The 22,651-nt window shown below is 46.6% G+C and overlaps 2 protein-coding genes across 6 annotated transcripts in view; one reads left to right on the top strand and one right to left on the bottom strand.

Annotated features, from left to right (window-relative positions):
• LOC147109224 (kelch domain-containing protein 1) overlaps nt 1-9,839 on the bottom strand; it is a 78,731-nt gene extending 68,892 nt beyond the window's left edge. For 2 of the 5 annotated variants that reach the window (XM_086002943.1, XM_086002942.1), the window contains exon 1: nt 9,646-9,785. Coding sequence is in view for 2 of the 5 variants with exons in the window: in XM_086002941.1 (XP_085859067.1) it covers nt 9,646-9,741 (96 nt within the window). In the remaining 3 variants the exon portion in view is untranslated. Of the gene's footprint in view, nt 1-9,645 lie in introns of all 5 variants that reach the window. The other 3 variants (XR_015080195.1, XM_086002941.1, XM_086002939.1) reach the window with 3 other exon arrangements.
• Nucleotides 9,840-17,197: 7,358 nt separating this feature from the next.
• The window catches only part of pole2 (polymerase (DNA directed), epsilon 2), a 42,975-nt gene continuing 37,521 nt past the window's right edge, over nt 17,198-22,651 (top strand). Inside the window, exon 1 of the mRNA XM_086002938.1 lies at nt 17,198-17,405. Coding sequence (XP_085859064.1) covers nt 17,341-17,405 — 65 coding nt within the window. The 5' untranslated portion in view covers nt 17,198-17,340. The remainder of the gene's footprint in view (nt 17,406-22,651) is intronic.

Genomic DNA, 22,651 nt, shown 5'->3' with positions numbered 1-22,651 from the left:
CAAAAGTTGCAAATAATACAAATTAATTTTTATATAATTTGTAACTTTCTCTAGGACCGCAAAAGCTGATAAATCCACATCAACCAAACAACAGTCTAACTTTTAAGCAGTCACACAACACCAGGTTATAGTCCAACAGCTTTATTTGAAAATCACAAGCTTTCGGAGCGCTGCTCCTTCGTCAGGTGAAGTGGAGAGATGCATAAAAACACAGCTTATATAGTCAGAGAATAATGTCAGATGTTTACAGGTAATCTTTCTAACTGCCATTTAGGCAGTTAGAAAGAAACTGCCATTTAGGCAGTTAGAAAGGTTACCTGTAATCATCTGGCATTATTCTCTGACTATATAAGCTGTGTTTTTATGCATCTCTCCACTTCACCTGACGAAGGAGCAGCGCTCCGAAAGCTTGTGATTTCAAATAAAGCTGTTGGACTATAACCTGGTGTTGTGTGACTTCTTACATTTGTCCACCCCAGTCCAAATCCGGCATCTCCACACCACAACTTTTAAGCAGCAGCCCCTGGTTTACCTACAGCTACTCCTGCAAAGGAATCCTTACTTTGATCTATCTATCCTGCTGAGTGCAAGGGTCACAGAAAATGGTAGTGCATGCACTCTACAAATGAGCTGTGGTGGCACATGGGGTGACCTCAAGTGTAGGATGGTTGAATCTGTCCTTGCCCATCTTCATCTGCAAACACTGGTTCTAAAAGGCTGACTTTCATGATGGATGGTTGAAGGAGTATTAGTAATATTGCGAAATAATATTTCATTAGGCTGCTTTAACTAATAAGTATACAATGAGAACAAACAACTGATATACCTATCAATTCCTCCAATAAAAGGCGAAGAGTTACGAAGGTGACTAAAGGTTTTTATTGACTAAATAACAGAGCCCACTCTCGTGGGTGATCCGATCCAAGCAGGAGGAATACCAGCCAGTCGCTCACCTTTATACCTGGCCTGGTGGGTGGAGCCAAGGCGGAGTCGGCAGTGGTCATCCCAGGTATAGCAGTGTGGCAAGAGGCGACCTCGTACCGTGATACAATAGTGGTCAGTGATACAGTTATAACGAACAGTGGTGAACAGTGCTAACTACTAACAGTGATACGATAGTGAACGTGGTTTACCACATTCACCCCTTGTTTAGAATTAAGTCCGGCGGGGTGAAGTGTACTACCAATTCTGGTAGGTCAGTCTGTCCGGAGGCTTCGTAAGCCTCTCCGATCGCCGCAGCGGTGGTGTTGCCTTATCCGGTGCTGGTGCCTTATCCGGTGTTGATGCTGGTGTTTGCGTGGTCGGCGAGGGCTCGTGGGGTTCCGGCATGCCGTCTACCTGGGCTGAGGTTGGGGGGGGTGGTGGCGGTGTTTCCGGATCGGCTGAGGGTGCGAGGTCTCGTAGGGAGACAGTGTCCTCCCGCCCGTCTGGGTACGCCACGTAGGCGTACTGGGGGTTGGCGTGCAGGAGGTTCACCCTCTCGACCAGGGGGTCCGTTTTATGGGCCCCCACGTGTTTCCGCAGCCAGACCGGCCCCGGGGCGGTCAGCCAGGTTGGTAGAGTGGTTCCCGTAGTCGACTTCCTGGGGAAAACGAACATTCGTTCATGGGGGGTGGTGTTAGTGGCCGTGCAAAGTAATGACCGGATGGAGTGCAGCGCTGTCGGGTGGACTTCTTGCCAGCGGGAGGTTGGGAGGCCCTTAGACTTTAAGGCTAAGAGAACGGCCTTCCATACCGTCGCGTTCTCTCTTTCCACCTGACCGTTACCTCTGGGGTTGTAGCTGGTGGTCCTGCTTGCTGCAATACCTCTCTCTAGGAGGAATTGCCGGAGTTCCTCGCTTATGAAGGAGGAGCCCCGGTCGCTGTGTATATAGTTCGGGAACCCGAACAAGGCGAAGAGGGCATTCAGGCACTTAATGACCGTGCTACTGGTCATGTCGGGGCAGGGGAAGGCAAAGGGGAAACGGGAGTACTCATCAACGATGTTGAGGAAGTACACATTACGGTCAGAGGACGGGAGGGGCCCCTTAAAGTCGATGCTCAGGCGCTCGAAGGGGCGGGTGGCCTTGATCAGGCTTGCTCGATCCGGCCTATAGAAGTGCGGTTTGCACTCCGCACAGGTCTGGCAGTTCCTGGTCATGGTCCTGACCTCCTCGATGGAGTAGGTCAGGTTGCGGGCCTTAATGAAATGGTAGAGGCTGGTGACTCCGGGGTGGCAGAGCTGGTCGTGGAGGGTCTGAAGCCTATCGATATGCGCGCTGGCGCATGTCATTCGTGAAAGGGCATCAGGGGATTCGTTCAGCTTGCCTGGCCGGTACACGATCTCATAATCGTAGGTGGAGAGCTCGATTCTCCATCTCAAAATCTTGTCATTCTTGATTTTGCCCTTCAGCTTGTTATTAAACATGAAAGCCACCGAACGCTGGTCGGTGAGGAGGGTAAATCGTTTGCCTGCCAGGTAGTGCCTCCAGCGCCGTACTGCCTCCACGATCGCCTGGGCCTCTTTCTCGACCGACGAATGTCGGATCTCGGGGCCCTGTAGGGTCCTTGAGAAGAAGGCCACTGGCCTCCCCTCCTGGTTTAGGGTGGCGGCTAAGGCGAAGTTGGATGCGTCGCTCTCCACCTGGAAGGGGATGGACTCGTCCACTGCGTGCATCGTGGCCTTGGCTATGTCTCCCTTAATGAGGGAGAAGGCCGCGCACGCCTCCTCCGTGAGGGGGAAGGAAGTGGCTTTCAGGAGGGGTCTGGCTTTGTCCGCGTAATTGGGTACCCATTGGGCATAGTAGGCGAAAAGCCCCAGGGTTCTCCTAAGTGCTTTAGGGCAGTGGGGGAGGGGTAGCTCCATGAGGGGGCGCATTCTTTCTGGGTCGGGGCCGATGATTCCGTTCTCCACTACGCAGCCGAGGATGGCAAGGCGCGTGGTGTTAAACACGCATTTCTCCTTATTGTAGGTGAGGTTCAGCCGTTGGGCCGTACGGAGGAATTTCTCCAGATTCGCGTCATGTTCCTGCCGGTCGCGGCCGCAGATAGTGACGTTATCTAGGTAGGGGAATGTAGCCTGCAGTTCGTTCTGGTCAACCATCTGGTCCATCTCCCTTTGGAAGACCGAGACCCCATTAGTGACACCGAAGGGGACCCTAAGGAAGTGGTATAGGCGCCCATTCGCCTCGAAGGCGGTATACTGGCGGTCCTCAGGGTGGATAGGGAGTTGGTGGTAGGCCGACTTCAGGTCGATGGTCGAGAATACTTTATACTGTGCAATCTGATTGACCATGTCAGATATGCGGGGGAGGGGGTATGCGTCCAGCTGGGTATATCTGTTTATGGTCTGGCTGTAGTCGATGACCAGGCGGTTTTTATCGCCGGTCTTTACGACTACGACCTGGGCACGCCAGGGGCTGCTGCTCCCCTCGATAATGCCCTCTTTCAGGAGGCGCCGCACCTCAGAGCTAATGAAGGCTCTGTCCCCGGCGCTATACCGCCTGCTCTTGGTAGCGACGGGTTTGCAGTCAGGGGTAAGGTTAGCAAACAGAGAGGGTGGCGGGACCTTGAGGGTGGAGAGGCTGCAGGTGTTACGCGGTGGGCGGTTTAACGTTTGCTGGTTGTTGACTGTGAGTGGGGGGAGGGGTCCACCGTATGCTAGGTGTAAAGTCTGTAGGTTGTGCAGTAAATAACTTCAGAGACTTTAGAAGTACAAACAAAACAGGTCTTTACTATTCAGAGGTCTGGGCGATTTCTGCCCTAGTTAACGTATCACAACCCTTATATACTGGTGTGGTCACTATCGGTATTACAGTATACATGAGCCAATAAATAGTGCCACCCTGAAGTAGTGCTCTTAAAGGCGAACGGTCACATTCTATAGTTCCCTTAAAGGTAAACGGTTACATACACAACACTCCTCCCTTCCTAGCTTATTACTTACAGAATCCCGTTAAACATACAATCTTCAATTTTATATAAACAGGTTGCAGATATACTCTCGATGGAGTCAACGTCATATAACAATTTACAGATATACTCTCGATGGAGTCAACGTCATATAACTTCATGTTTAACATAACATAACATATATAACTTCATGTCAAAACAGATCACAGATTCAGTCTCTGTGGAAAACAGTTCATAGATTCAGTCTCTGTGGTGTAGTCGGTTCACATTGCTGGAGTGACTCATTCAATAGTCCTTCCATGGGTTTAACAGTTTGAACTTCCGAACTGAATTGGCTCCGTTCGGAGGGACCACGTGTGTGATCTGGTAGAGGTAATCATGGTTCAGATGAGTCATCTTCTGTTTCGACTTTTCCTTTTCTGCTTCTTGGAGACTCTCTGGGCTCCACTGTCAGCTGCCAGCTGCATGCGCAGTTCCTCCTTCTCTTCCTCCTTTTTCCGTAGTAGAGCCACCTTCTCCCGATGTTCCGTAGACTTTCGGTGCTCCTCCATGATTTCTGTATGGTGGGAGTCGAAGTTACAAGTTGGGCAGGACAGGACATAGTAATATTCGGAGTCGTCCTGAGCTAGGCCAGCGAGAGGGTCTTCTATGTCCTCCCTACCCAGCTGGACGTCAGCCAGCTTTTGTTCCAAATCCAGACATCTTTCCTGAAGAGACTTCTTCACGTGTTCCGCTTCCTCTAACTTTTTCTGGGCTTTCAGCAAGTTGTTTACTAATGACCTCATTTGTGATTTTAATACTTCAACTTCCTTTGGAGATTGATTGATCGGACTATTCAATCCCTCTACCGGGGCAGTTGTTTCAGCGTTCTGTTGTTCAACCTTGACATGAGTCAGCGTACTTTTGGTATCTAAGGGTTGCTCTGCTGCCATCTTCTCAGTCTGTGTTGCAACCTCGGCTATTTCAATAACTTTTGAGAGCTCCAAACCCTTCTCCTCTGACGATTTAAGCTCATGTTCATGGCCCATTCTTACGGTCTCTGTGTTTCTTACAGTTCCCTTTTCTTCCACTGAGAAGATTTCCAGTTGCATCTGTTCTTCAAGTCGTTGGACCTCGGCCATTGCCGCTTCATATTTATTTTGTGTTTCCTTTAATAATTTAACGAGTTCTTGGACATCCTGTATTCCCTGTTCTGGTATGTCTTCCACCACTAATTTTTTTCCTATGGATTGAATCCCTAACGATGAGTCAGCCTTGGCCTGAAGCTCATCAAACATTTCCTGCAGACTTTGTAATTCTTGCTTATGGTCAACCTTTAGTCGTTCATGTTCTTTCACTAACACGAGCTTTTCGGAAGTTGCCAAGTTAACCCCTTCCAGGATTGTAGTCCGAGCCTGTTCATACTGTTCTTTCAACTCGTTACACTCTGCTTGCAACAAGTCGCAGAGGTGAACTGGAATACCATCCTGACTTCCTGAAGATTCCTCTTCCTTTGGATCGTTCTGTGTATATTCTAGTTCCTGAACAGCCTCAGGGAGATGTGATTGGTACTTGGCCACGATGGCTCTATGGTCGCTCTCTGCTTGAGCGAGCTGTCTCTGTTGTCTTTCCAGGGACTCCCATTCGGTGTCCCAGAACTTTTTCACCTTTTCCATCTCTTGTAGGAGACGGGCACTCAACTGTTCTAATTGTCGTTGTACTTTGACATAACGTTGAGTTCTAGCCCGGTGTTCCTCCGTAATGCATCTGTCTGTAGCTTGAACAGACTCAGAATTCTCTGTCTTTATGCACGCCATCGATTTCCCAACCTTAGTCCGTGAGTTCATGTTAATCTTGTTTTTCATACATAAGCTGGACTTATCGTCTTCCGGCTCGGAGTCTGAGCTGCTTGTCTGCACCGAGTCCTCACTCGTCATTGCTTGTCGGTAGTGCCATTCCATGTCTATTTTCTTGATCCACTCCCGTCCCAGAAGTGGTGGTCCTCCCTCAGGTAGTACGTACAGATACATTCGTGGGTGTTCTTTACCCCTATCTCTCACCTTGACTCGTATTTTTCCCAGGGGGCATACATGATGCCCCGTGTATGTCTGTAATACGAATTTGGTATTTCTTAAGGGTATGTGAGAGAATAGCCGGTGATAGTCCTTTTGGTTGATGACGGATACAGCTGATCCCGTGTCCAGCTCCATTCGTACTTGGACTCCCGCTATTTTTAGTGTGACCCAGATCAACTGTAGATCAGTTACTTTACCCACATGGTGGATTCTCAGACTATCCAGCTCCTGGCTGTTTGGGTCTGAGTCTGAATTTTGTTCGTCTGAACTCTTTTCAGCCACCTGATGCACCTTGTTGTACTTTCCTTGTGGTGGTGGCTTCCTTTGCTTGGCGGTCTTCACCCGGTCCCCCGACGCCGTCTGTCAGCCCGAGTGCGGTCCTTATCTATAATGCGATCGCTGGATCGCGAAGCGGCTGCCGGCCCTTATCTGTAGATCCGATCGCTCTCGCGGCTCTCGGCCCTTATCTGGAGATGCGATCGCTGGCTTGCAACGCCTCCCGCTCGGCTCTGGCTCCCCCGCTCGCGCGGCTCTCGGCTCTGACACTCCCGCGCCTACTCGCAGGCTCAGCGCTTCGTGGCAGCGGTTGCTGCATGGCTTCTCACATTGCCCGCGGTCCGGCTGTCACCCGACGCCGTTGGACCCGAATGCTTTGCCCTTCTCCTCCAAATACTTCTACCCCGTTTTTTTTTTTTAAATTTATTTGTTTTAACTACTCACAGTCTCTTCGGCCGCCTTGTTTTAGGCTGATTGGCTCGCTCAAGATGTGGTAGCAGGGTAATCTGTGCCTGTTGCTGCCGCAGCTTTGCTGTTAATCTTCCAGCTTCCAGTAAGTACTATACTTTTAGTAGACGGAGCCTCGTGTTTTCTTTTTGAAGCTCTCTGCTACTGGTTAGTCTTGCCGCAGGGTACGATCGGACTCGTCGCCACTGTAAAGTCTGTAGGTTGTGCAGTAAATAACTTCAGAGACTTTAGAAGTACAAACAAAACAGGTCTTTACTATTCAGAGGTCTGGGCGATTTCTGCCCTAGTTAACGTATCACAACCCTTATATACTGGTGTGGTCACTATCGGTATTACAGTATACATGAGCCAATAAATAGTGCCACCCTGAAGTAGTGCTCTTAAAGGCGAACGGTCACATTCTATAGTTCCCTTAAAGGTAAACGGTTACATACACAACACTAGGGTTACGCTTTGGAGGTGGGATTGGAAGTCCAGCCCTAGTAGGACGGCAGCGCAGAGATGGGGGAGGACGAGGAGTTTAAAGTTTTGATACTCCGTGCCCTTAACCGACAGGGTCACGACACAGTAGCCGCTGATGTCCGTGGCGTGGGACCTCGATGCCATCGAGATTTGGCTGCGCGTTGGTAGGACAGAGAGGGAGTAGTGGCTCACCGTGTCTGGGTGGATGAAGCTCTCCGTGCTTCCGCTGTCAAACAGGCAGGTCGTGGCGTGGCCGTTCACTTTGATGTCCATCATTGACTTGGACAGATGGTGCGGGCGGGCTTGGTCCAGGGTGACGGAAGCTAGTGTGTAGCTGAGCGAGTCGTTGTCATCTGCGGGCGAGGCGGTCGGGCGTGGTGAGTAAAATGGCGTCTCCCACGAGGTAGGGCAAAATGACGGAGAAGATGGCTGCCCCCGTAGCTCACATGAGGCACTATTGGGGTCGGTTGCCTTAATCAAAGATGGCCGCCCCCATGACTCATGTGTGGGGATGCTGGCCTCAGTTGCCCTAAACAAAGATGGCCGCCCCATGACTCATGTGTGGGGATGCTGGCCTCAGTTGCCCTAAACGAAGATGGCCGCCCCCATAGTTCGCATGCGGCACTGCTGGCCTCTGAGGATCCGCTCCTGCAGGCCTTGGAGAAGTGGCCTTTCTTCAGGCAGGTTTTGCATATGGAGTTCTTGGCTGGGCAGCGCGACCTCGGGTGCTTCTCCTGGCCACAAAAAAAACAGCCGGCGGCTTTACCACAACAACCATATACCATCTTTCCATTTACCAAGTGAGTCCAGCATCTGCTGCTCTTCACCAGAGCCATGACTCCTTCTGACCCACAGATTGCAGAAACCAAGTGATGATACAGCATACTCACAAGCAGAATAAAAATTAAGCTGTGGTAATTCGTGGGGCAGGTTAAGAGCTTCAAAGTTTGAATGCGAGCAGCTGGAACCAAACCCTGTATTAATTCAGAAGCCTGAATATGGAACAAGTGGATGCTAGCTCCAAACGCTAATGTCCACATAACATGCATGTTGTTGACATGCATAACTCCCGTTTTCTCTAGCCTTCTTTCCCTCCCTACTGTTTCACTTTTTATTTCTCTTTTCTTATCCATCTATCCTTAGTCTCTCCAACATTTTGCTCCTATTACATGCAGCATTTATACTGCCACATGGGGTGGCTACAGGGAAGATCAGGTGACTAAAGGAGTCCATAGAGTGGGAGCAAACAAGCTTGATGAAGCCGAGTGCGAGGGAGCAAGGCTTTGCCTCACCATATCTGATGCTGATTAGTCATATGAAGCTTAATTACTTTATGTATGTAAAATAATACTGCCATACAACTTTTCTAAATATGCAGATTTAAAAATATTTGTTGCTGCAACTGGTTCTATACCACTCCATTCAGTAGCACATGACTTCATAGAGTGGTGACATACAATGTGTTTGGATAATAATACCCATGACCATGAGCAGTATATTTCCCTAGCCACTCATCCTTCAAGCTCCTTTATAATAAAGCACTCTACAGACTGTCAGGGATCTACCCCAACAATATCCTCATCACAGTGACATGTTTTTCAAAAGATAGCAACCTTGATGGTTGACAGATGTAAGTACAGATGATGTACTACCCTCACTTAAATCTACTGATCTTTTATTTTTACACTTTTAGTCAAGTCAAAAATAATCATCGTGAATTATACAATGCCTGTGGCTCAGGAGGAAAGGCATACCATACTTTACAACAACGTATCAAGGTCACAATATCACACTACTGTTATCTCCTTCCAATTTCTAAAAGACATAACAAATATAAAATCCAAAGGCAGCTAAAAGAAGCAAAAACGTTCAGTGAAAATCACCGAAAAACAAATCAAAATAAATTTTAAAAGTGTGACTTTCTTACTCTTAGATTCACCCATCTCTCCCCCCTTCCTCTGGTTTTCTTGTTCTAATGATTTCCTCCCTCTTGGATCACTTTATTTTTTCTTCGACAGTATGCTCTTCCCTCTTCCATAGGTTACGGTCAACATTAAGGGCAGAATCAGGATGTGCTGCTCTCCAACGGCTACGCCACGAAGATCCTCAAAATACTTCAACCTTTTAAAATGTATAACGGCCCAATGCACAAATTAGATACAATAATGTTGCTGGTGTCATGCAACATCTAAATAACGCCTGCACCCAATTGAACGCACCAGACGACTTCATTGTAGTACATCTACAACTAAATGGACGAAAAAAGTAAACAAAAACCTGGGATTAGAATGGGGTTTATTATATATCGTGTTTCGCTTTCTACATATTTATATACTAGTTTCTAATCCGCAAAGGTCAAACATAAAAAGCGGCGGCCAAATATGTAAAAGCCCAGGCAGAAGGCATGGAGTGAGGGGCTGAGGTTAGGCGCTGCGGGTAATGGCGTGCGAGGATCCAGCTGGGCTGTGCCCTCGGCCCCATAACAGGAAACTTACCACGTAACCACCCCAAACATACAGATAGCTGCCATCGAGAACCGCACAGTGACCGCTTCTCTCCTCTGCCACCCAATTCATTTCGGAATCTGCCATTTCCGCCGCTCGCCCCTCAATTCTCCGGCTCTCACTGCCACATACGGGATATAGGCAGCAGAGCAAAACATGACGGAAAGGGAAACGTCTCAAAATACGGCAGCACCTGCTGATACTTTCCAGTGGCATGGTTCATGGCTCTGCTTGCAGTTATGTCCATTCTGAGTTAATAAATGAATGAATGAACGAATACATTTCCTATTTTTATTTAAATATAATTTCTGTTATGCTCCTACGATATGTATGGATAACACTGTCTATATATATTGATTTATTTATTTACAGTATGAACCTAGACCCACTTTTCCTTTTAGTAACAGGTCCATGGAGCCTGCCCCTCCACCCTTTAGCCCTGGAACGTCTTTCTTAACAAAGGTTTTCTGTTACACCTTCCCTGCCTGCTGGTAAGCTGTTCCACAAATGCCCAGGTATGTCCTGTGCACAAAAAGCAGGACAACTTCAATCCTGCCAATTTTGAGGATGTAACTGGTAGAATAGATAAAGGAGAACCAGTGGATGTGGTGTATTTGGACTTTCAGAAGGCTTTCGATAAAGGTCTCGCATAAGAGATTAGCGTGCAAAGTTAAAGCACACGGGATTGGGGGTAAGGTTCTGACTTGGATAGAGAACTGGTTGGCAGACAGGAAGCAAAGAGTTGGAATAAACGGGTCTTTTTCCGAGTGGCAGGCAGTGACTAATGGGGTACTGCAGGGATCGGTGCTAGGACCCCAGCTATTCACAATATATATTAATGATGATCTAGACGAGGGAATAAGCTGTAATATCTCCAAGTTTGCAGACGATACAAAGCTGGGTGGGCGTGTGTGCTGTGAGGAGGATGCCGAGAAACTCCAGTATGATTTGGACAGGTTGGGGTGATTGGGCAGATGTATGGCAGATGCAGTATAATGTGGATAAATGCGAGGTTATCCACTTCAGTGGCAAAAACAGGAAGACAGATTATTATCTGAATGGCAATAGATTGGGAAAAGGGGAAGTGCAACGAGACCTGGGTGTCCTTGTGCACCAGTCGCTGAAGGTAAGCACGCGGGTGCAGCAGGCGGTTAAGAAGGCAAAGGGTATGTTGGCCTTCATAGCGAGAGGATTCGAGTACAGGAGCAAGGATGTCTTGCTGCAGTTGTACAGGGTCTTGATGAGACCACATCTTGAGTATTGTGTGCAGTTTTGGTCGCATTGTCTGAGGATGGATGTTCTTGCCATGGAGGGAGTGCAGCGAAGATTCACCAGACTGATACCTGGGATGGCAGGAATGATGTATGAAGAGAGATTGGGTCGATTAGGCTTATATTCGCTGGAGTTTAGGAGAAGGAGAGGGGATCTCATTGAAACTTAGAAAATTCTAACAGGACTAGACAGACTAGATGCAGGAAGGATGTTCCCGATGGCGAGGGAGTCCAGAACCAGGGATCACAGTCTAAGGATAAGGGGTAAGCCATTTAGGACTGAGATGTGGAGGAATTTCTTCACCCAGAGAGTGGCGAACTTGTGGAATTCTCTACCACAGAAGGCAGTTGAGGCCAATTCATTAAATATATTCAAGAAGGAGTTAGATACATTTCTTGAAGCTAAAGGGATCAAGGGATATGGGGAGAAAGCAGGGACAGGGTACTGAATTTGGATGATCAGCCATGATCTCATTAAATGGCGGAGCAGGCTCGAGGGGCCGAATGGCCTACTCCTGCTCCTATCTTCTAGGTTTCTATGTTTACTGCACCATCAGCCTACTCAATAATAAGTAAAGTGATGGAAGGTGTCATCCACAGTGCTATTAAGAGGCACTTACTCACCAATAACTTGCTCACCAGTGCTCAGTTTGGGTTCCGCCAGGACCACTCGGATTACAGTCTTGGTCCAAACATGGATGAAAGAGCTGAAATCTAGCGGTGAGGTGAGAGTGACTACCCTTGACATCAAGGCAGCATTTGACCGAGTGTGGCATCAAGGAGCCCTAGTAAAATTGAAGTCAATGGGAATCAGGGGGAAAACTCTCCACTGGCTAGAGTCATACCTAGCACAAAGGTTGTGGTTGTTGGAGACCCATCATCTTTGCCCCAGGACATTGCTGCAGGAGTTCCTCAGGGCAGTGTCCTAGGCCCAACCATCTTCAGCTTCTTCATCAATGACCTTCCCTCCATCATAAGGTCAGAAGTGGGGATGTTTGCTGATGATTGCACAGTGTTCGGTTCCATTCGCAATTCCTCAGATAATGAAGCAGTCCATGCCTGCATGCCACAAGACCTGGACAACATTCAGGCTTGGGCTGATAAGTGGCAAGTAACATTCGCGCCACACAATGACCATCTCTAACAAGAGAGTCTAGCCACCTCCCCTTGACATTCAATGGGATTATCATCGTCGAATCCCCCATCATCAACATCCTGGGGGGTCACCATTGACCAGAAACTTAACTGGACCAGCCGCATAAATACTGTGGGTACAAGAGCAGGTCAGATATTCTGTGCCGAGTGACTCAGCTCCTGACTCCGCAAAGCCTTTCCACCATCTACAAAGCACAAGTCAGGAGTGTGGTGAAATGCTCTCCACTTGCCTGGATGAGTGCAGCTCCAACAATACTCAAGAAGCTCGACACCATCCAAGACATAGCAGCCCGCTTGATTGGCACCCCATCCACCACCTTAAACATTCACTCCCTCCACCACCGATGTACCATGGCTGCAGTGTGTACAAGATGCACTGCAGCAACTCGCCAAAGATTCTTCGACAGCAACTCCCAAACTCACGACCTCTACCACCTAGAAGGACAAGGGCAGCAGGCATGTGGGAACACCACCACCTGCAAGTTCCCCTCCAAGTCACACACCATCCTGACTTGGAAATATAATGCCATTCCTTCATAGTTTCTGGGTCAAAATCCTGGAACTCCCTTCCTAACAGCACTGTGGGAGTACCTTCACCTCATGGACTGCAGCAGTTCAAGAAGATGGCTCACCACCAACTTCTCAAGGGCAATTAGAGATGGACAATAATTGCTGGCCTTTCCAGCAACGCCCACATCATATGAACGTATAAAACAAAATTCTATTGCACTCTTACTAAAAGTATTTTGCCTAAATGTGTATGCAGGAGGTGATTTAAGTACTATAGCTAATAATGCAAATACTAATATCAGTAATGGTCATTCTGTTAATGATATTAGTGATTGTACTTCACATTTGTTGAGATACTCTGTGATGGAGAAATGGCATCCATGTAAAAAAAATTGGATAAAAAGATTGTGGAGCATAATTTAATGTCTATGATTTTGCAAAGAAATGCCAATATTTATTTTAATTTCAATACTGTGCAAATTTTGAGACTTTTATCAAATCTATAATGTGGGAGGGAGTTGAGATTAAATTCTATCAAACCAGAGGTACATACATAAAGTAGCACTTGTATGCATAAAAAACATGTCAAACTATATGATTGGTGAGAGCCATGTGACTGGTACATCTGTAATTGACTGCCATATTATTAATCAGATGGTTAGCAGGGACCAATCATATGTAAAATTCAATATAACAATTACAATCTTCTGTTCTGACAAAGGGTCACAGCCAAAATATTAATCTGCTTTTTCGGTTACAGATGCTGACTGACCTGTAAATCCAGCATTTTCTGGGCTGGAATTATGCTCTGCCTCCTTAATGTCCAACTCCACTCTTGGATGTTCCCAATCCCATTGCACTCCATTGATCCTACAAGCCCTGACCTCCCTGCTGTCAAGTTTAGCTTTCAGCATCTGACCTGATGCTCTACTAACCCATGTCCTGGCTGCTAATGTTATTTGATATAATCATGGGTTTGTAATTAGTGAAAAGATCACATACTGTTGTCTATTGTGTTATACATATGTCTGTGCAAGAAAAATAAATTCTTCTTTGATGTCTAATATAAGACTTTTAATCTTAAATCTGGAATTTTCTATTATTTAAATTAAATGTGGATCTCCCTAAAAATATTTTGACTCAAAATCAAATAGCCAGATGATACTACTAGGATATGCAGGTATATTTAATGACTTGCTTCCACATTAAAAATGAATTCTCAGGTGACTGATGAGTCCAATGCGGGACCTACAGTCTCTGTCACAGGTGGGGCAGATGGTGGTTGAAGGGGTGGGTGGGTGGGTGGGTGGGCTGCTTGGGTTGACGTGCGCTCCTTGCACTTGGCTTCCGCTTTCCCCCAGCGAAGAGACTCGAGGTGTTCGGTGCCTTCCCGGATACTTCTCCTCCACTTTGAGCGGTCTTGGGCCAGGTGTCGGTGGGGATGTTGCACTTTTTCAAGGAGGCTTTGAGGGTGTCCTTGAAGCATTTCCGCTGCCAACCTAGGGCTCTCTTGCCATGTTGGAGCACCGAGTAGAGCGTTTGTTTTGGGAGTCTCGTATCGGACATGCGGATGATGAGACCCATCCATCGGAGCTGATCGAGCATGATCAAAATTTCAATGCTGGGAATGTTGGCCTGAGCGAGAACACTGGCGTTGGTGCGCCTATCCTGCCAATGGATTTGCAGGATCTTGCGGAGGCAGCGTTGGTGGTACCTCTCCAGTGTTTTGAGGTGCCTGCTGTACATGGTCCATGTCTCTGAGGCATACAGGAGAGTGGGTATCACTACTGCTCTATAGACCATGAGCTTGGTGCCGGGTTTGAGGTCCTGGTCTTCAAACACTCTCTTCCTCAGGCAACCGAAGGCTGCACTGGCACACTGAAGGCGGTGTTGGATTTCGTCATCGACGTCTGCCCTTGTTGACAGTAGGTTCCCGAGGTATGGAAAATGGTCCACGTTGTGCAAGGCCTCGTCGTGGATTTTGATAATCGGGGGGCAGTATTGTGTGGCGGGGGCAGGTTGGTAGAGGACCTTTGTCTTACGGATGTTTAGAGTAAGGCTTATGCTAACAGAACCCTTGTTACTGTATTTAGTCTGCCAGATATGACGTGAGCTCTCTTGTGATCTTGTAGACTTTGGAAAGCAGAAAAATAAATGTTCTATTAGACTGTAGTGTAAACTACATAACATGTTGATTAGGAGTAACAGGTAAGCAGTAGCAATGGACAAACAGCAGTTTGCACCACCTTTCAGAACTTTTAACCCACTCTCCCTTTTTAGGGTGCAAAAAGAATAAAATATGGAACAATTTGCTAACACTAAGGGCGCGACCTTGCCAGCCCTGGGGAGGCGGGTATGGAGGCGGGACTGCTGGGAAAATGGCAGAATTTGGGGGCGGGTGCCCAACCCGCTCCCAACCCGCCTCCGTGCCATCTTGCCAGGAGGCGGGTAGCCGACCCGTGCCGGATCCCATCTCCTTGGAGGCGGGAAGTGGATTAGTGCCACTTATCTGCCTGTTAACAGGTAGTTAGCAGGCAAATAAGAGGATTATCCCCATTTTACCCACACAAGCACGGGCTTCCCAAAGGCTGCGAACCCTGTCAGGGTCACCGAGGCGATTAGTGGGTCTGCGGGGGTTGGAGGGGTGCAAAAGTGCGCTGTGCAGGTAAGTGATGGGTGCAAGTGTGGAGAGGTAAGTATGTAAGGTGAGTGGAAAGTGTTAGTAAAAGTTTACTTACCTTTGTTTCTTCCTGCAGGCTTCAAGAGTTGGGTATGCGGAGAGTCTTGCACCTCCGCGGCAGAGATGACAGATGGCTGTTGCATTCTCCAATGCAGCAACCATCTGATTTCTGCTAAAGAAAGAGGTTTGATGAGTCTTGAATTCAAGAACTCATCAAGCTACAGAGAATGTCAGTATTTGACAGCTTCACAGAGCTTTCCCTTAATTGGCCTGCTAAGTCCGATTAACAAGGTCAATCAAGGGAAATAGCGTGGGTTGGCCAGAAGTTGATGGAGGCGGGACTAAAACCTGACAAGTGGGAGTCCCACCTCCAAAAGCTCCCCATTGGCAAAATCCAGCCCTAAGTTTATATGTGGGTTTTTGTAATTAGTTTATTTAAACGAACATCCATCAACTAACCATTGGCAATTTACTAGAAAATCGTCTACTTTTATGTATTTGATATTAACATAACATAATTAAACTTATCCATTTTTTTTCATTGAGTATCTTCATTAAAGTATTTACTTGGAGACTCAGCCTCTCTCAAAACCCTGGGCTGAGTTAATTTCTTCCCCTGGTATCACAGTCAGCTGAGGGCAGTTAACCAATTACGCCTGTGCCTACAAATGCCACAATGCTACAGTCTGAGCATATGCAGTATCTCTCAGCATGCATCTTTCATTGTAAGACTTGAAGCATCTCTTTCCTCATGCTCTTATAGGACTTGTGATTTTCTTTGTTCTTCCAAATGATTTGAAAACAAAATGGAGAGTGAATTTTGATTTAACCTGTTTTCAAGTAAAGTTTCAGATTTAAACTATTATCAAATGCTTAATTTTTACTTGGAGAAAGGGATTGATTACACCACCTGTGCTTTCTTTGGTTCACACTGAGAAATTCTAACGAATTATGTGCCGCTCACCCAAAAAATAATTAGTGGGAACATTGGTGGGAGGAGGCTCGTGTGGAACATAAACACCAGCATAGACCCGTTGTACTGAAAGGCCTGTTTCTGTGCTGTAACTTCTATGTAATTCTGTATGTAATAAAAAAATGCTTCTCTGCCTTACTCAGGTTATTTGAGAGTGCTTTTCCAAATGATTTGAAAACAAGCTGAAAGACAATTTTGAGCAGCTTCCCTCCCCCCCGCCCCCCATAAAACTTTACTTGAAAACAATTTTCAACTTTTTTTTACTTTATAGAGTCTAGCTCAGAGATAGGTAACGCTGCATGATTGACACCTCTGCTTTCTTTTCTTTATAATTAGAATTCCAAAACAATTATTGTTTATGTATATACGCAGATATGCTAGTTAAAGAAAGAAGTTTCATTTATATAGGGCCTTTCACGACCTCGGGGCCTTTCACGACCTCGGGACCTCCCAAAGCACTTTAAAGTCAGTGAAGTACTTTTGAACTGCAGTCCCTGTTGTAATGTAGGAAACGTGGTGCCAGTTTGTGCACAGCAAGCTCCAATAAACAGCAAATGTGATGACCAGATCATCTGTTTTTGTGAAATAACAACAGAAAATGCTGGAAAAACTCAGCAGGCCAGGCAACATCCGTGGAGAGAGAAACAGAGTCAATGTTTCAGGTCGAAACCCTTCCTCAGCACTGAAGTCACACGATTTTCCCTCCCCTTATTGTTTTTGAACAGCAAGATCACCCTTTCCCAGAAGCTACCAAACCCCAAAATGTGCTCCCCTCTTCAGTGCTGTCAAACCCCACATCTCCAGGGGGAGATACCTAAATGGCAAATCTCAATCTTGGAGACTAGGTCCTCACACTTGTCCTTTAAGAGGGAAGGAGTAGGCTGTCATTGTGCGTCCTTCGGTAGGATGTGCAATGTTTCTGTTGTATGCAGCTGGATCTTTGCCAGGCTGGGTGACAGCTGTTTTATGAATGAGCAGGTGAGTGACAGCTGTTTTCTGAATCAGCAGCTTGGCGACGTTCCCAGATCCGGCCGCGTTCTACCCGACGCGCTCTCTGCTTTGTGACGCATGCTGCGATTGGGCGCCAAAGCTGAAAGATGGCGACTAAAGTCAAGGCGAAAGTTTCAGCCGCTTTCAAAATGCATGGATTAATCCTGAGATCGTAAGTAGAAAGTCATTTATTACAAAGCCCATTGTTTTATATATTTACGATCTAAATATGTCAGCAAGCGAATCGCAATGTTGGCAAGTGTTTTTTGTATATGTTAAAGGGTTTCCTGTTTATTGTGACTTGCTTTCCTTGATGCAGTTCAATACTTAAATTATTATATTTTATATGTGCATTAAGAATTAGCACAAATTCCTGAGTAATCAAAGAGAAGTACAATAATTAACGTCTCACCCGTGGTCTGGTTTATAAATTTTATATTTTGATGAAATATAAGCGAGCTCACGGGTGACATGTTACATTGCTCTGCTTACCTTTTTTGAAGTAACTTCATTTCAACAGCTTTGCAGATTGTTATTGCCCCGCTTTACAAAAAGAGTTCTGTTCCGTGATGGTGGTAATAAAGCTGTGTTAAACAACAATTTGCATTTATGTAAAAGAAAAAAAGACTTGCACTTTATATAACGCCTTTCACGACCACCGAACGTCCCAACACGTTTTACAGCCAATGAAGTACGTTTGAAGTGTAGTCACTGTTGTAATGTCGGAAACTGGGCAGTCAATTTGCAAACAGCAAGCTCCCACAAACAGCAATGTGATACTGACCAGATAATCTGTTTTAGTGATGTTGATTGAGGGATAAATATTGGCCAGGACACCAGGGATAACTCCCCTGGTTGTCTTCAAAATAGCGCCATGGAATCTTTTATGTCCACCTGAGAGAGCAGATGGGGCCTCGGTTTAATGTCTTCTCTGAAAGACGGCACCTCCGACAGTGCAGCACTCCCTCAGCACTGCACTGGAGTGTCAGCCTAGTTATCTGTGCTCAGGTCTCTGGTGTGGGACTTGAACACACAACCTTCTGTCTCAGGGATGAGAGTGCTACCCACTGAGTCATGGCTAACACATGTAGCGCCTTTAATGTGGGAAAAAATGCCCCAAGGCGCTTCACAGAGATGTAATCAGACTAAAATTGACATCAATCAAAGAGGATACCAGAGGAATGACTAAAATGCGGTGGCTGTAGGGTGGATGAGCAAACTGACCATGGCACCGAGGTACAAGAAGCCATTCAAGCGGGGGGAGTTAATAGGAATATAGTGGTAATTGGGGACAGCATAATCAGGGGGTTAGATACAGTTCTCTGCGGCCAAGAGCGAGAGTCCAGGCGGCTGTGTTGCCTGCCCAGTGCCAGGGTTCGGGACATCTGCTCTGGGCTGGAGAGGAACTTGCAGTGGGAGGGGGAGGAGCCAGTGGTCGTGGTCCATGTAGGTACCAATGACATAGGTAGAACTAGGAAAGAGGTTCTGCTGAGAGAGTATGAGCAGCTAGGGGCTAAATTAAAAAGCAGAACCTCAAGGGTAATATTGTCTGCATTATTACCTGAGCCACGAGCAAATTGGCATAGGGTAAATAAAATTAGAGAGATGAATGCGTGGCTCAAAGACTGGTGTGGGAGAAATAGGTTTCAATTCCTGGGGCACTGGCATCAGTACTGGGGAAAGTGGGATCTGTATCGTTGGGACAGTCTTCACCTGAACTGTGCTGGGACCAGTGTTCTGGCGAGTCGTATAACTAGGGCGGTAGAGAGGGCTTTAAACTAAATATATTGGGGGCATGGGATCAAATTTGGGAAGATGTGGTAATTCAAAGATTAGAGACAAGGCAATAGAGTAAGGTTAATTAATATGGGAAATGATAAACAGACCGTGACAGGAAGGGATAGAGAGTACAAATCTAAGAGTAAATCAACAGATAAGGCTAGAGGTTACAAAAATAATAAAAGGACAAAACTAAAGGCTCTGCATCTGAATGCACGTAGCATTCAAAACAAAACAGATGAACTGATAGCGCAAATAGAAATAAATAAATATGATCTGATAGCCATTAAAGAAACATGGCTGCAGGATGACATAGATTGGGACCTGAATATTGAAGGGTACATGACATTTAGGAAGGACAGGAAGGTGAGAAAAGGTGGAGGGGTGGCTCTGTTAATTAATGATGGTACAGGTACACTACCCTTTATCCGAAAACCTCGGGACCAGCCGTGTTTCGGTTTTCGGAAAATTTCGGATTTCGGAAGGTATTTTATAAGACAGGGAAATTTGTCGGGGGTCGGGGTCGGCGGGGGGGTCGGGGTCGACGCGGGGGTCGGGGTCGGCGGGGGGGTCGGGGTCGTGCGCACGACTTACGCTGAACGAAAACACTTTCGGTTTTCAGAGGTTTTCTGTTTTCGGAAGTGCGGATAAAGGCTATCCCTTATCCGAAAGGGTGGGGGTCAGGGTCGGTGGGGGTCGGGGTCGGCGGGGGGTCGGGGGTGGGGGTCGGCGGGGGTCTGGGTCGGCGGCGGGGGTCGGGGTCGGCGGTGGGGGTCGGCGTCGTGCGTACGGCTTACTCTGCCCTGCTCAGCGTAAGTCGTGCGCCACTCTGGTCTTGTCGTGCGCACGACTTACGCTGAACGAAAAAACCTTCGGTTTTTAGAGGGTTTCGGTTTTCGGATGTTTGGATAAAGGGTAGTCTACCTGTACTAGCACAATAGAGAGGGATGACCTAAGTTCAGGAAACCAGGATGTAGAAGCGGTTTGGGTAGAGATGAGAAATAATAAAGGCAAGAAGTCACTTGTGGGAGTGGTGTACAGGCCCCCTAACAGTAACCACATGGTAGGATGGAGTATAAAGGAAGAAATAATGGGAGCTTGTCAGAAGGGTACAGCAATAATCATGGGGGATTTTAATCTGCATATAGACTGGAAAAATCAGATGGGCAAAGGCAGCATAGATGAGGAGTTCATGAAATGTTTTCAGGATAGTTTCTTACAACAGCACGTTCTGGAGCCAACCGGACAGCAGGCTATACTAGACCTGGTATTGTGCAATGAGATAGGATTAATTAATGACCTCATAGTGAAGGCGCCCTTAGGTAGCAGCGATCATAATATGATTGAATTTTACATTCAGTTTGAGAGAGAGAAGAGTGGGTCCAAGACTAGTATTTTAAACTTAAATAAGGGCAATTATAGAAACATAGAAGATAGGAGCAGGAGTAGGCTATTCAGCCCCTCGTGCCTGCTCCGCCATTCAATGAGCTCATGGCTAATCATCCAAGTTCAGTACCCTGTCCCTGCCTTCTCCCCATATCCCTTGATCCCTTTAGCCCTAAAGCCCTAAAAAATATGTCTAACTCCTTCTTGAATATATTTAATGAATTGGCCTCAACTGCCTTCTGTGGTAGAGAATTCCACAGGTTCACCACTCTCTGGGTGAAGAAATTCCTCCTCCTCTCTGTCCTAAATGGCTTACCCCGTATCCTTAGACTGTGACCCCTGGTTCTGGACTCCCCGGCCATCGGGAACATCCTTCCTGCATCTAGTCTGTCTAGTCCTGTTAGAATTTTCTAAGCTTCAATGAGATCCCCTCTCATTCTTCTAAATTCCAGCGAGTATAAGCCCAATCGGCCCAATCTCTCCTCATACGTCATTCCTGCCATCCCAGGTATCAGTCTGGTGAATCTTCGCTGCACTCCCTCCGTGGCAGAACATCCTTCCTCAGATAAGGCGACCAAAACTGCACACAATACTCAAGATGTGGTCTCACCAAGGCCCTGTACAACTGCAGCAAGACGTCCTTGTTCCTGTACTCGAAACCTCTCGCTATGAAGGCCAACATACCATTTGCCTTCTTAACCGCCTGCTTCACCTGCATGCTTACCTTCAGTGACTGGTGCACAAGGACACCCAGGTCTCATTGCACTTCCCCTTCTCCCAATCTATTGCCGTTCAGATAATAATCTGCCTTCCTGTTTTTGCCACTGAAGTGGATAACCTTGCATTTATCCACATTATACTGCATCTGCCACACCCAACCTGTCCAAATCATACTGGAGTTTCTCGGCATCCTCCTCACAGCACACACGCCCAACCAGCTTTGTGTCGTCTGCAAACTTGGAGATATTACATCTAGTTCCCTCGTCTAGATCATCATGAATATATATTGTGAATAGCTGGGGTCCTAGGACCGATCCCTGCGGTACCCCACTAGTCACTGCCTACCGCTCGGAAAAAGAGCCGTTTATTCCAACTCTTTGCTTCCTGTCTGCCAACCAGTTCTCTATCCAAGTCAGTACCTTGCCCCCAATCCCACGTGCCTTAACTTTACACGCTAATCTCTTATGCGGGACCTTATCGAAAGCCTTTTGAAAGTCCAAATATACCACATCCACTGGTTCTCCCATATCTATTTTACCAGTTACATCCTCAAAAAATTCCAGTAGATTAGTCAAGCACGATTTACCTTTTGTAAATCCATGTTGACTTTGTCCGATCCTGTCACTGTTTTCCAAGTGCTCTGCTATTACATCTTTTATAATGGACTCTAGCATTTTGCTCACTACCGATGTCAGGCTTACTGGTCTATAATTCCCCGTTTTCTCTCTACCACCTTTTTTGAATAGTGGGGTAACATTAGCTACCCTCCAATCCATGGGAACTGTTCAGAGTCTATAGAATTTTGGAAGATGACCAGCAATGCATCTACTATTTCTAGGGCCACTTCCTTAAGTACCCTAGGATGTAGATTATCAGGCCCATGGGATTTATCGGCCTTCAATGCCGTCAATTTCCCTAACACCATTTCCCTACAGATACTGATTTCTTTCAGTTCCTCCCTCTCATTAGATCCTATGTTCCCTGACATCTCTGGGAGGTTATTTGTGTCCTCCTTTGTGACGTATTAATTGGTCTGCCATTTCTTTGTTCCCCATGATAAATTCCCCTGATTCTGACTGCAAGGGACCTACGCTTGACTTCACCAATCTTTTTTTCTTCACATATATATAGAAGCTTTTACAGTCAGTTTTTATGTTTCCTGCAAGCTTACTCTCATACTCTATTTTCCCCCTCTTAAATAATCCCTTTGTCCTCCTTTGTTGAATCCTAAACTGCTCCCAATCCTCAGGTTTGCTGCTTTTTCCGGCCAATTTATATGTCCTCTCCTTGGATCTTATGCTATCCCTAATTTCCCTTGTTAACCACGGTTGATGCACCTTTTTCGTTTTATTTTTATGCCAAACAGGGATGAACAAATTCTGTAGTTCATCCATGCGATCTTTAAATGTTTGCCATTGCCTATCAACCGTCAACCCTTTCAGTAACATTCCCCAATCAATCCTACCCAACTTGCGCCTCATACCATCGTAGTTTCCTTTATTTAAATTCAGGACCTTAGTCTCTGAGTCAAAT

Source organism: Somniosus microcephalus, chromosome 12 (assembly GCF_052327205.1).
Source record: "Somniosus microcephalus isolate GS21.2 chromosome 12, FLI_Smic_1.0, whole genome shotgun sequence".
NCBI lineage: Eukaryota > Metazoa > Chordata > Chondrichthyes > Squaliformes > Somniosidae > Somniosus > Somniosus microcephalus.
The sequence above is the reverse complement of the archived record's forward strand: the minus strand, read 5'-3'. Positions and strand labels throughout refer to the sequence as shown.